This window comes from Pseudopipra pipra, chromosome 2 (assembly GCF_036250125.1).
Source record: "Pseudopipra pipra isolate bDixPip1 chromosome 2, bDixPip1.hap1, whole genome shotgun sequence".
Classification (NCBI taxonomy): Eukaryota; Metazoa; Chordata; class Aves; order Passeriformes; family Pipridae; genus Pseudopipra; species Pseudopipra pipra.
In genome coordinates, this window is record NC_087550.1 from 8,622,236 (window position 1) to 8,636,579 (window position 14,344).

The 14,344-nt window shown below is 42.0% G+C and overlaps 1 protein-coding gene across 3 annotated transcripts in view; it reads left to right on the forward strand.

The window, feature by feature from the left end:
* FCHSD2 (FCH and double SH3 domains 2) overlaps window positions 1-14,344 on the forward strand; it is a 113,035-nt gene that overhangs the window by 76,193 nt on the left and 22,498 nt on the right. For 2 of the 3 annotated variants that reach the window (XM_064643952.1, XM_064643954.1), the window contains exons 9-11: window positions 3,799-3,921; window positions 7,644-7,739; window positions 8,743-8,814. In XM_064643952.1, the coding sequence (XP_064500022.1) occupies window positions 3,799-3,921; window positions 7,644-7,739; window positions 8,743-8,814 (291 nt within the window). The remainder of the gene's footprint in view (window positions 1-3,798; window positions 3,922-7,643; window positions 7,740-8,742; window positions 8,815-14,344) is intronic. The other variant, XM_064643953.1, reaches the window with a different exon arrangement.

Sequence of the window (14,344 nt, forward strand, 5' to 3'; positions counted from 1 at the left end):
TTTGTTAACAGCTTCTTCTCAGCTCCAATTTCAGCCTTATCTTCTCAAGCTCAGACTTGGGGGGGGTGGGTGGGTGGAAGGAATTTCACCTCTGTAATGTGACAGTTCCACTGTAAAGAAATGATTTCTTAAAAAACATTAACTTTTTTTTCTCCTTGCAAATTGTCATTCTGTGCCACTTAACTTTGTATTATCTTGGCTTTGATGCCAGATTTGTTTTGTGGTTTTTTTTTTTAAAGAAACCCTTGATTTCCTTTTGAAGTTGACAAAAAAGACAGGTTTTTCAGTGGGATTGTGATAGTTCAGGAAGTGATTTAGTGCTCTCCTGAGAGGCAGAGAGGGAACAAAAGCCATTGTGGAGGAATAATGGCTGTTGGCTTTATGGAATTGGGTTTTTTTTTCACCCCCATAGTTTCCCCTTCAAGTTGTGTGATGAGGGATTTTAGGAAAGACTTTTTTTTCCTGTCCAAACCTGGGCTGTTCAGTGCTTTGGGTCAGAGAGTTGGGAAGTAAATGAGGTTGAAATGATAAAATCCCACAGGCACGTTCATTGAGATCATGCAAGCAAGTCAAAGCTTTTGTTTTAACATTCCCACCTCCAGCTTGATGTGATAATTTTACAGAATGGGTTAAATCCGTTTTATAGACTGGATTAAATCCATAATGGTTGGAAATGGGGAACCAGCCAGCCCTCAAACCCCAGGGCTGGTGGGACATCACATTCCCTGTGCCTTGAGGAGTTTTTTCGGCCTGGGAGCTGCTTGTTTAGGCCTGGCTTTACTTGTGCCTGTGTGATGCTGCACTGACTTTAATAACTTCAGTTCTCATCAGTATTTAAGAACTTTATCACATTGAAACCTCTTTTAATGAATGAAAGGAGCAGGGCTGTAACTCAGGATCACACACTGACAGGTTTGGGTGCTCCCTTAATGTTTTGTCACAATTTTCCTTGATGTCCTGCCTTATATATCTTTTTTTATATCTCCTTATCACATTGGGGGGTTTTTTTGGCCTCTCAGAGCTTGGTCATTGTGAGAGGAGTGGGGGGAATAATCAAATTACTATTTTTTTTTTTGTATTCCTCAGAACACAAAGTGCGGCTGGAGGTGAATTAATTCCTGGTGCTCAGTAGAGGATAATTGGGAATAACCACGTGTGGGGATGGGATTCATCTCCCCCCGCTCTGTCTGAGCAATTTTCTGAGCTAGTTTTTGGGGGGCTGTTCAGGGTCAGTGAAGAGGAACAGGCCCCTGGCATCCTGCCTTGCAGCTGATTGTTTTAACCACCTGTCTTGGAAAGGCAGCAATCCCACCCCAGAAGCACCAGCTCCTCTCCTTTGCCTCTAAAAAGCACCAGGAGAGTCAAAGTCCAGACTAAAATTTGATGACATGAACCCCTCCTTGGGGAATTTAACATAAAAAGAGCATCTAGGGTTGACATGAAGGGAGGGGAGAGATCAGAAAGTGCTTTTACACAACAGGCTGAAGGTGGAAAAGGAAAAAGTCCCCAAACCAGTGTGGTTAGAATGAGCTGAGAAAAAATAGGAATTAAATACACAGTTTTCTAGTTGGAATTGATGATTTGAAAGTTCTTTTCCAGCCTAAAAGATTCTGTTCTCGCTGAGTGAAATTCTTTTGTTTTTTCCTTAATTTTAGTTGACGTTAATCTCGCTCCGTGAGGTACAAAATAATATTTGATACAAAATAATTCCTGAGCTGTGCTCAGATCCAGGTCAGTCCCTGACAGGAGGTTGTGGCCAGGTGGGATCGGCGTTTTCTCCCAGGAGAGCAGTGACAGGATGAGAGGAAACAGCCTCAAATTGCCCCAGGGGAGGCTCAGGTTGGACATGAGGGAAAACTTCTTCCCTGAAAGGCTGGTTGAGCATTGGAATGGGCTGAGCAGGGAGGTGGGGGAGTCACCAGCCCTAGCTTTGGGATACGGTGGGATTTGGTCAAAGCTTGGCCCCGATGACCTTGGAAGTCTTTTCCAAGCCTAATGATCCTGTGATTCTGTGAAATCTGAGGAAATCTCCCAGACTGGATATACAGAATGTTTCCAAGAGCTCTGAAATCCTGATTTACAGCAGAAATCGCAGCTGCTCTGCAAACACAGAGCACTTGGAATTGCTGTGCCAAGTTTCAATCATTTATTTACATTTTTTAGCAGAGGTTGAGCTGGAAAGCTTTAGGAACAGCTCAAAGTCTGCAGTTCCATTCTGGGGGAGTTTCAGGCTGGGATTCTCCCAGCCTTGGCAATTTTATCCATCATTTGTATTCCCTGTGAGCACAAGTGCTGTTGGCACTGCCTGTGTTTGATGTGGGAATGAATGTCCTTGGAATGGGATGGGAACTCCAGGGCTCATCCCTGCAAGGATGAAAGCTCAGGAAGTGTTAAAATCCTGGTGCTGTCCTGGTGATGTGTCTCCTAAAGGATGAATTCCAGGAAAGCTGTGCCCACCCCAGGACAGACAAGCTGAACCTGTGTTTGTGCATTGCTCTTGGTTTTCTGTGGATTTGCTGTTGGGAATTTCCCAAGTTTTTCATCAGTCGAACATCCCAGCTATTATTCCATCAGTCTTCTAATAAGAATTTTTGGAAAAATTCCGGTTGACAGAGTATTTAGTGGAGCTGTCATCTCTCCTAAGAGCCTGGAGCTCTTATCCCATAGCTCTCTCCCAGCCTTTTGGTGGCTCTTCTTTTTTTTCAGGGAGCCTCCAGGAGCTTCCCTGGCTGGTGATTCCTCAAGCCCGGCCTTTGACATGGCTGAGGGAACCAGCTCCAGTGTGAGGGTGAAAGGAATTCCCAATTTGCTGCTGGTTTGGGTGACAGCCTCTCCTGGATTCCTGATGGCCGTGGGTTTTTTGCACGAGGAAATCTGAGGCAGGTTTAGTGTCTATAAGGAAACAATCCCCCTGTACTGAGAATTCCTTGGTGGTGGAGGATGAGGGAAATAATATAAAGAGGATTTTGGATACCAAAGTTTGGCTGGGCTGAGTTTTAATTTCTGCTGGCAGTGGGGGAAACTTCTCTGCAGAAGGAAAATCTCTTCTGTTCTTCCCAAATTCTGAATGATTCCATAGAACCATGGAATGGGTTGGGTTGGGGGGGACCTTAAAGCTCCTCTCATTCCACCCCCAGCCGTGGGCAGGGACACCTCCCACTATCCCAGGTTGCTCCAAGCCCCATCCAACCTGGCCTTGGACACTTCCAGGATTTGTGTCTGATTTATTGTGTCTGATTTATTGTGTCTGATTCATTGTGTCTGTTCCCCTTGTTTTAAACAGTGGGCTTGATTTTGCTGGGGCACAAATTATTCCTTAAGTCTTGCAAAATTTAACCCTTTTTCCCCCCCTTGACTTTTCAAAAGGATTTAAATAACCAAAGGCAATTTTCTGTGGAAACACATCGTTGAGTCTGTTGAAATGGCCTTTTCACCATTGCCATGAATACACTGTTTAAGTGGATATCTGCCAAGTATGATCCATTGCAAAATCTATATAATACGTTTCTAAATATGTGCAGAGTTGAATATTTAAATGACATCAGTCACCTCAAAGTCAGGTTTAACACAAAACTTGCATTAAACCTGTAACCTCCTCTGTGTGATGTGATTTTTATACCTCTGGTTACAACAGAGTTTGAACTTTGCTGTCACTGCTGTGTTCAGGAGAAATACACCTGTACATGTATTAAAAAAACCAGTCTGAGCATCTGAAAAGTCTAAAGATGAATATTAATAAATTAGATATCCAGCACTTCCTGCTTTTCTCAATTTTCTTCCATTCTTTCCCTCACACAGGCCCTTGATGGAAATATATATGATCACCTTAAGGATTATTTAATGGCATTCAGCAGGACTGAACTAGAGACGTGCCAAGCTGTACAAAACACATTCCAGTTTTTACTGGAGACTTCCAGCAGGGTAAGTTTGAACTCAGTGATCCTTTGTACCCAAACCCTTACAGTTTATGAAATTTGCCAGGCTTAAGATTTGCTTCCAAAATCGTGCCAAGGATTATTAGTTTTGGTTTCTCCTGAGTGGTGTTAAGTTAAAAGACACCAGACAGGATAATTTTGATGCTTAAATAATCATCTACTGGGCTAAAAAATAAAATAATAATAATAATAATAATAATAATAATAATAATAATTGCCATTGAGCTCAGAGGAGCTGCTTTGGTAGAGTCATAATATTCCTTTATTTATTTATTTATTTATTTATTACCTTACCTGCACAGAAACAGCTCGTTTACACAGAGACCTGTGGAGTAAAAACATATTTAACACATTCCTTACTCACCTGCAAACAAGTGATCTCACCCCTTCATAGACAGAAAGGGAGGGCGTGAAAAATTGGCTCTGAATTTACTTGGCAGCAGCTGTAAAAATAATCAAAATACCATTTTATCTCCTGTTGTAAAAAGACTTGCTATGATTTACCTTGGGGTGCCTCATTCAGGGTTCAAATGTGTTCCCTGAAAATACAGACTTGGCATCTTTTAACTAAATCCATAGTTTCTGTGTTTTTGTCTAATATTTAATATAATATTTTATACTGTATCATGTCTGCATATTCATAATTAATTTCTCAGTGCTGTATCACATCCTTTGTGTTCAAAATCCTTGGAGTGCTGCCTGGCTGGGACTTGGATCCAACTAAACTGCCACATCCTGACAGCTCCTTTGCTTAGGAATCCCTTCCTGGGATATTTGTGCGTGCTGAGCTTGTGTAAGCCAGGCTTTGCAAGGCCAGGAGCCTCCAGGTCTGGCTTGTTTTCCACAGTAACAACATCACACACTATGTTTGAGGCAACATTTGTGTTCCTGCTTTCCTTCAGTGCCTGGAGAAGGAAGAAAAATGTGAATCCCAGTGGCAGGTCTGAACAGGCTCCTCAGCACCAATTTGCTTCTCTCTTCATGGTTCAGGAATGCAGAGAAGGAAAACTGGAGTTACATTGCTCCTGAAAACCTGGGCCTCACTCTGAATACGTTCACTGGGAGATTTTTCCCTGGGTTTTGCTTCTCCTTTCTTTCCAGCACAAGTTCACGTTAAAATAACCAGCTCTGAAGTGAGAGGTGAACCCAGAGGAGAAACTCAACCAAAACCCACCCGTGGGTTTCAAAAGCAGCTCGAGTGTTAAACGTGGAATAAATTTGCAGCTTGGCCATTTGGGATAAAGCCCAGCCTGTCCTCACAGCGAGGGTTTGAAATGTTTGCTGGGCACTTTGGGCACTTCACGTGTTCCTGGTTAGTTTTCACGAGATCCCAAGCTCTGCCTGGAACAGACACTTCAGGTCTTTGGGAGAAATCCTTAGGGCTGTTCCATCTGAACCGTCCTTCAGGATGGAATTTAGTTGTATTTGCTTTAGAGTGAGACAAGCCAGAAGTGCCTCCTTGGATATCAGGGAGCCAGGGATGGCTCCTTGGGTTGGGCTTAGGGACTGGCTGTCACCTCATGGAATGCAGGTTGAGGAGGGAAAGGCCTCAAAACCAGATTTTCTGTCCAAAATGCAGATTTTTCATAGTTACAGCATCATTTGTTGGAGCTTTGGGGGTTTTACTGTGCTGGGTTAGTGTGGCCCGTGTCATTCCCGGGGGGAATGTGCTGGAAATGTTACCTCTGCTGCTGGAATGGAAACACTGAGATTAAAGAGGGGAAGTTTAGGTGGGATATTGGGAAGAAATTGTTCCCTAGGAGGGTGGGGAGGCCCTGGCACAGGTTGCCCAGAGAAGCTGTGGCTGCCCCTGGATCCCTGGAAGTGTCCAAGGCCAGATTGGAGCAACCTGGGCTAGTGGAAGGTGTCCCTGCCTATGGCAGGGAGTGGAACTGGATGGGCTTTAAGGTCCCTTCCAACCCAAACCATCCTGGGATTCTATGAAAATGAAATTTAACTCCCTTTTCACTTGAACAGTCTTATTCAAGTCTCTTACTTCTTGCATTTCTTTTTCTTGCACATCTGATCTTTCCCTTGGAGCATTTTCCAAAATTCCAGTTGCTGTTTTGAATCCCGTTTCTGGGAGTTTTCTGGTCAGAGGGCAAATCATTTCCCTCGTGCACATCTCTGACTGTGCCTTTTCTTCACATGAGATATATTTGATTTCAGGTCTGTTTTGACATTGACTTAAAAAAACCCCACCCTGTCTGAGGACATTGCATTGATTTAATTTCTGAACAACAGAAAAATCTATTTGGGAAAGTTGCAGTTTAATCCCAAAGAACAGTGTGTTGCTTTGGAGTCTTTTAAGTTTCTTTTTATCAGTTGTCAAATATATTGTGCAAAATGCACCATGTAATTTGCTGGGCTTGCACATTTTCCTCTTCTGATAACAATTGTTCTCATTTCTTGTGGCTTTGAGGGAAAATCCCTCAGGATTGCTGTTGTAAAGATGGGTTTTCCTCTTTGAAGAACTGAGTTGCTTGGAAGTCTGAGGTCTGTGGTGAAAATTGAGGGCATTAAAATATCTGTGTAGGTTTTCACGCTCTCAGTAACTACATTTTGGGGTTTTTTTTTCCTAATTGAAGTTAAAATAATTCCATATATTAGTCATGGCACAGAGTTGTGTGCTCTGGTCAGTGTTCACATGGCTCTAAAAGGACTGTTTAATGGAATAGCTGTTTAAATTAAAATATATTTATGATCAGTGCTGAGCATCATCTGAAGCTGCAGATGTTCCCTTCTTCAGTATTTCCTGCATTTCTGTTTCTGGGAATTCCTGGTGCAGATCCCTGTCTGTCTTCCTCCCTTCTGAGTGTGTTCGTGTTCAACTGCTCAAACTGGAGTAGTAATTATGTACTTTTTTGCATGTATTATTGGCCCTGGAGGACTATTTACTTTCTTTAACTGAAGATTAATTTTTTACAGCTCAGTATTTCAGCAACACTTCTCTGCATTAGAGGACAAGCTGTATTTCCTGTTGTCCACCCAGGTCATGCACAAAGCTGCTATTTCTGGATAAATACCATCTTTATTATCCACTTTGTACCCTCACTCTGGTAATAGATATTTATAATTTCGTGCTGCTGTATATTCATTTCCACCCATTGAAGCAGTGAATGCTCTGGGAGAGTCTTTCAAGCAGTGCTACTATTTTTTCTTGCTGCAATCATTGAGCGTTTCTTTGTGAATCTCTGTAAATTGTGACATGAGAGGTTTGTTTAGGGACATGTGTCGTGGTTTCTGAAACGTGTCATTAAACAAATTTAGGAGCTGAAGTGGTTTTGCTTCACAAAACACAGGCTTGGAGAGTTTCCTCTGAAAGCAATTTAATAGAGAGAGATGAAGTTTGCAACTGATTTTATGTGCATTACTCCAAATAGTCTTTTCAGCTCCCACAACTGATAATTTCTGTAAAATTAACACATTTCAGCCTAAGAAAGAACATTACACAAGAAATTATCCAGGAAGAGGAGGGAGAAATACTGATGGCAGTGACACCACATTGTGTCTTCTCCAGAGTTGGCTTTTTTCCCTCGTTTTGTAGGTTAAAGTTGTATTTTAGGTGCTTGTCCTCTGAACGAGGTTCTGAATTTCCTTTGGAGTTCTGCTGCACAATTAGCTCTGTTTGAAGGGCTGGTTTTACTCTGTAGACGTTTTTCAACTGACAAAACAAGGAGTGTCAAAGGCCTGTTTTTATTCCCTCAGGTGGTGCGGGATTACAACCTCCAGCTGTTCCTGCAGGAGAATTCCGTGTTCCACAAACCTCAGCCTTTCCAGTTCCAGCCGAGTGACAGTGACACTGTAAGAACCTTCAGAATTCCTCTGGTTTTGATATCTTTTATCTAGAAATGTGAGAGAGAACATTACTCGCTGATATCCCAGACTGGTTTAACCTCCTGCTGGATTTTTGGTGGTAAAAGCATCCAACAGGCTCAGTGTCAGCCACAGAAAAGCAGAATGTTTTTTGGCTTTTTGTGACTAACAGCCCTGTGTTTCTCTGCTTTCAACCTAATTCTTACTAAATTTTACTCTAATACTTACTAAATTTTGTCGCCTTTTTATCCCTGCTGGGGAGGTTCTCATCATATTCATATTGTATCCAAGTCAAGTGTCCCTGCACACCTGAATTATTCAAGGAATGCTTAGAGATACACAGAAGGAGTTATTAACTCTAAAAGAATACTGGTGAAACACTGCATTCCAAAAATAACCTCCAGAAATATTCTCTTGGTGTATGTGTTGCTTCCAAAGCAATGACATCAAAATTGGGTGAATTGGGATATTTAAACACATTTCCAAACAGCCCCTTGATTAAAGTGGATTGTCAGTGTCCCAGCAACATTGCTAATGTTATTTTAAGAAATAGCAGTTTAAAAGAAGTCTGGATCTTTAAAAAAATATAACCTTGTGCAGCTTTTTCTTGCTTGAATTCATTAGTGAACCGATTTGGACAGCAGTGATCTGAACTTTAGGTGATTAAATTTGAGACCTCTCTTAGCAGCTGCATAAAAGGGATTTTTCCGGTCACACCAACTTCTCTGGCACAGTTTCCTTTGTATTTCCCTCATAAGAAAGTGTGATTCTGATTTTCCTTCCAGCTCCTTTGCATAGAGTCCATATTCCCATAAAAAAATCAGGGCACTATGGTGTGATTTTTGGGGCCAGGAGTTGGACTCGATGATCCCTTCCAACTCTGTGTATTCCCTGATAAACTTTGAGGTTGTTCTTAATACAATGAGTGTCTTTCCCAGCCTTTCTAACCTTTGCTGCTGTGTTTTCATCCCCGTGGGATCTGTGCATCCAGAGTTTTAATGCAGTTCAGCTGGTGGAGATTGAGCCCTCACCTGTCAGTGCTATGAGAATGACCATAGCAGAGGTACCTTTGTGTCCTTATCCATGTGCATGTGGCTTGGGATATGCTGAATTTACACCCACGTGGAGGTGGCAACAGAATGCAGAATATGTGTTATCAAACCATAAAATAAATATAAATTAAATTAATAAAATAGATATAGAAAAGGGGGGGGGGAAGCTTCGTTCGCAGTGAGAAGGAAAAATCAATTTAAAGGTGTTTAAATACAGGGAGCAGCCTCACACTCCTGAGCTTGCACAGCACTTGTAATTGATATTCTGAGCTTTTGGGGGCATGAATTAAAATTTCACAGCTCCAGACAGTGCTGGGTGTAATTGGTTCCTGCTCCACCGTGAGGGGGGAGCTGCTCTGACAAGTGGAGCTTATTAGGATGCACTGACGAAATGCAGCCCTGATACTAATTTAGTTCTCTTCCTTTTCCAGAGGGTTATCCCTATGTCCAACAGGGCTGTAATTCCCTCCTGTTAAACTCTTCAACATGAAAAATGACAGGATTCCTTGACTTGTGTAGGCTCACAAGGGACTCGTGTGCTGCTGGAGCTTCACTCCAGGTCTAAAACTGTCCCTGTCCCTCACATCCAGTGACTTCCGTGCCTGCTCAACCCACCTGGGCTGGAGAATTCCTGCATTTCCTCAGTGCACTGCAGCCTTTGGAGCTTCCAGCTGCCAGTTTCCCCAAAATAATTAAATTAAACTTCTTTCTGATCCATCTAATTATGCTCGGCTGACAGGACAGGTAACAGGTTGCACATTCCCAATTTTTAATCAACAAGTACAAGGGGTTGAAGGCTCTTGATCAGGCTTTTGACTTGGTCAGAAATTGGTCGGATTTTATTTAATTTTCTGTTGAATCAGCATTTAATTGCAGAACAATTATCAAGCATTCTTTTGCCACGTATTTGCAGATAATCTGCAGAGTTGATCAGTTGGCTTTTAGTTCCTGTGGGTTGTGCATGATAATTTTCACACCAAAGGCTGAAAGAAAGACAAAATAAAAAATTTCACACCGAACACTGAAAGAAATGCAAAGCAGAGTGATGAATACATCTCATTAAATGTTTACTGTTAACCTTTTCCAAGTTTTATGGGCTCTCTTCAGGCTGAATCCCTGACCCACCACGACTGAGGGCAAAGTTTGGAGCATTTCAGTGTTACTGGAATGAAATTTTGAGTATTGTAGGCAGGAAGAACGTTGGAAATGATGTGGAATTCTGCTGTAAATTCTAGTTTCTCAGGGTCTATCCCAAACTTTTGCTTTGTAAGAGAAGAGCAGTTCCAAAAAGTGATGGAAAATAGATTTCTGTGCAACCCTTGGGTCAGGTGCAGCACCCACAGCTCAGTTTGCTTTCAAAAAGATCCCAACAGAGCCTCCAAAAGTCTGTTCCTAAGAAAAGAAGCTATGAAACAGTTTTCCATCAATTTTCAGGATTTTTGATCTCCAACATCCCATTAACAGTGGGTGAAATGTACCCTTTTGAGTGCCCACAGAGAGAAACCCAAAAATATTTGACATCAATCAGCTCTTTTCCATTATTAAAAAATTGGTTGGGGCTTGAATTTGAACAGTTGTTCACGTGATTAAATTATTGAGATTGTTTCAGTGTCTTGTTTTGAGGGACATAATTCCAGTTAAAAAAACCAAAAAAATAAGGAAGTTTTGAAAAAAAGTTTAAACCAAAGCATTTTTCCCTTCAAGAAATTGTTTTAAAAATATTTAGGAAGAAATTTTTCTTCTTCTTCTTCATCAGTTTTAATCCTGTCAAGAAATGAATCCCTGAACTGGGTTTACCAACAGCAAAGTGGAAAACAGGGAAGAGTCTTTTGGAATCTTTTCAGCCTCTCAAGAAAAGTCAACCAGCACAACTTGGCCTTCCCTGGATCCTCAATTCAGGGACAGTTTAATCATCCAACATCTCCCATGAAGGAAAGGGATATTTATTAATGCCCTGGAAATGCAGGGTGTGGAAAACGTGCCATCCCCACGCTCACAGATAAGAACAGGGCAAAAGAGAAAGGAAATTCAGCAGCTTTTCTCCATTTCCTGCTTGGAAAAGCTGCTTTTTCCTTCATCCAGGAGAGAAAATGAGCCAAAAAAATGACATAAAACGTGTCTCTGGAGCGGGAGGGGAACGGCCCCAAAAAGCTGATGCTCTGTTTTTGAGGCCTTTTTCCTGTTTTTCGTCCCTGGTTTCCCCTGGATGTTCCAGATCCCGAGGTTTTCTTGGAGTGCGTGAGGAAAAGCTGGGGCCCAACTGATTTGTATCACGAAAACAATCTTTTTCCCACTGTAATTTGCACAAAAACACCTCAGGAAGATGAGGGGAAAGTTTTGCAGTTTCCCCCCCCCTCATTATTTGGCAGCTTTTGGGTGGATTGTGAGAAAAAGGATGAATTTCCCCTCACTGTCATACACAGAATACATATTGAATTGCTCAGCTGCTTCTATGAGGCAATTTTGTATAAATTACATAAATATACTTTAAAAAGGGCCTGTATTTCTGTGTTTACAGTGATCTCTTTAGTACCAGAACAGACTGGGTTAAAGTACAACTTTTCTGAGGCTAAAGGTATTAAAAATTAAAGATATTATTTAATTTTACCAGTCTTTTTATACCAGAATACACTGGTTTTAAATGTAACTTTTTTGAAGCTAAATCTATTTTAAAAATAAGTTCTTATTTAATATTATTAATCTTTCAATACTAGAACAGATTGGTTATAAGTTTAACCTTTTTGAAGCAAAATATTTATGAACAATAAGTTATTGTATCGTTTTATCAATCTTTTAATACCGGAACAGACTGGCTTTAAGTATAACCTTTTTGAAGCTAAATATATATTAAAAATAAAGTTATTATTTAATTTTATCAATCTGTAAATTATTAGGAATTTTTGCTGAGGAGAAATTCAGCCATTTAGGGAAAGAAATTACCTAAAATGTGAGTCAGGCTGAGCTAACTCTGGGCTAAATTAAATGCAATTAGTTCTACAATAAGAGACTAAAACAAGCCCTAAACTTGGCTCATGATTTTGCTAAAACTGCTTAGTTTAGCTGTGAATTGTGTGAAAAATGTCATGTGTGTTCCTCCCTCCTCCCAAAAGTGTTGCTTTGCAGCCCTGGCATGAAAACCTCTTGTTTTCACCTCTTTAAAGGAAATGCCTGATTTTTATGCCTGTTTTGTGTTGGCCCTTTGCATGCAAGAAATCTTTTCCTGCTTTTGCCTCTGTCGAAGTGATTTTTATGTGGTTTTTTTTTAGGCTTCAGCCTCAAAAATCGAGGAAAAAAAAAAAAAAGAATGTTGAGGCTCAAAAACCAAGGTTGTTTTTTTTTTTTTCACTTTTAAGACAGCACATGTCCAGATATAACTGACAAATAAAAGCACAGGCTGGGTTTGCAATTTCTGCACCTGCAACAACATTCCAGACAAAACTGGAGGAGGGACATGTGTTTGCAGACTAAATTTGTGTGTTAATTTAAGCAACAGCATTGCTGCCTCTCAGCTTTTGAGCTGCCTGGAGCCATCCAGCCCTTTCTCTTGGGTTCCTGATTGAATTTTTAGCACTAAACACTGTTTTCAGTGTAATCCAAGCCCGGAGGGAGCAGCAGAATGTCCAGCTATGTTTAGCTGGGGGATTTTTTGGCTCTTCCCTCACTCCTTGGCCATGGAGAGTGGGTTTGGTTTCCCTCTTTTTTGGAAGAGGTTAAATTGAGGCACTGGCCATGTTGCCACCACCGAGTTCCAGTCCTGAAAACACTTCAGCACGAGCTTAATTTAGTAAATCAGGTCAGGAGCAGATTCTTCAGTTCCCCACCTTCTTCCCTTCGGTTTTGATGTCTGGAGGATAAACCTGATTTAGCTCCTTTGTTCTCACCTATTTAAATGCCAGCTGGGTTTTCATTCCTTGTTTGATGTCCCCCTTGCCCTGAGGGTTCAGACTTCCCAGATTGTCCTTGAATCCCTACTTTTCCATGCCAGCCACCTCCCAGTGCTCCTCTGCTTCCAGGTTCCTCCACAGCCTCCTGAAGTGGCAGCAGCTTCTTGTACAGGTCAGGTGAAGTAAAGTCCCTCCCAGCCATGGATTCATGGAGCATTCCAGGTCCTGAGGGGTTTGAAACTGTTCTCAGCCAGGTATCCAGACTGGGCATTTCCACTGGCTTGTCCAGCTTAGGAGAAGAAAATGAGCTGCTGAGTAGGAGCAGGATGAATGGGAGCTTTGGAAATTCCTGATGAGATGTTTTATGAGGTGGTTTATAGGATTCTGCTCAGGATTGGGGCTGTTGAGAGTCAGGTGGAAGCTGTGGGAGAAGCTGTACAATAACCTGGGAATAAACTGAGGTCCGGTGTTATCTCAGGGATGGGATGTGAATAAATCCATGTGTTTGTCCTGTTCAAGTTTTGCACTGACCTGGTGGAGTAACCTAACAGAGGTAATTAAAGAGGTCAGTGATGAAGGAATGGGATTCTGTAAATCCACCTCAATAAAAGCAGGCAAAAGCAAACTTAGTAATTAAATTGAGGGGATGAGTGAAGAGATCTTCACCTGCAGCTTCACCTTCCTACCTGTTCATTCCAGAGCCGCCCACATGCTTGTAACCCTCCTCCTCTTCTGGGCTGCTCTACACCTTGTCCAACAACTCCTTCTACTTCAAAAACTACCACAAACATGAGTTTTGTGGTTCTGTCCCACTCCATTGGTTGAACTCCATGGGAATGGTTCTTTCTGGCTTTGACATCAAATATTTGGACATCTTCCAATGGGTTGGAAAAGCCTCTGGGGTGGTTTTTTTGGTCACTGTGAGCAACAAGGGGGTGCTGCCTCCCCTTAAGCCCTCTGTTGATGTGGTGGAGTCCCCATCCCTGGAGGGATTTAAAATCCATGTGAATGTGGCACTTGGGGCCATGGGTTGGTGGTGGTCTTGGCAGTGCTGGGGAAAGGTTGGACTTAATGATCTTGGAGGGCTTTTCCAACCCAAATGATTCCGTGATAAATGCACTGGGTAGTGCAGTTATGGAAATGACAGATTGGGAATTATTTCAGTCATTACATACTGAGAAATCTTCAGACTTCCAGACAGGTTCTGTTCCATCTGTAGACAGGAGAGAACTACTCATCATCTTCCTTCAGCTGGAATTTCTTCAGGGGGAGAATTACTAAGAACGAGCCTAAATGGCCCGTGGGATCACACTGAACCTTTCATCTTTAGGAACAAATCCTTCCCTGGGAGGGTGGGCAGGCCCTGGCAGGGCTTCTCTTTTGCAGAGAAGCTGTGGCTGCCCCATCCCTGGAAGTGTCCCAGGCCAGGTTGGAGCAACCTGGGCTAGTGGGAGGTGTCCCTGCCCATGGCAGGGATGGGACTGGATGAGCTTTAAGGTTCCTTCCAACCCAAACCATTCTGTGATCTTTGCTTCCTGTAACGATTTTTACCTCAGAAATCAGGTGAATCCTTGGATATTTATTTTTTATCTCTTGGATGTGGTGGATGGCTGTGCCTGTATTTCAGTTGGATTCACTGTGGCTGTCTGTCATTGCA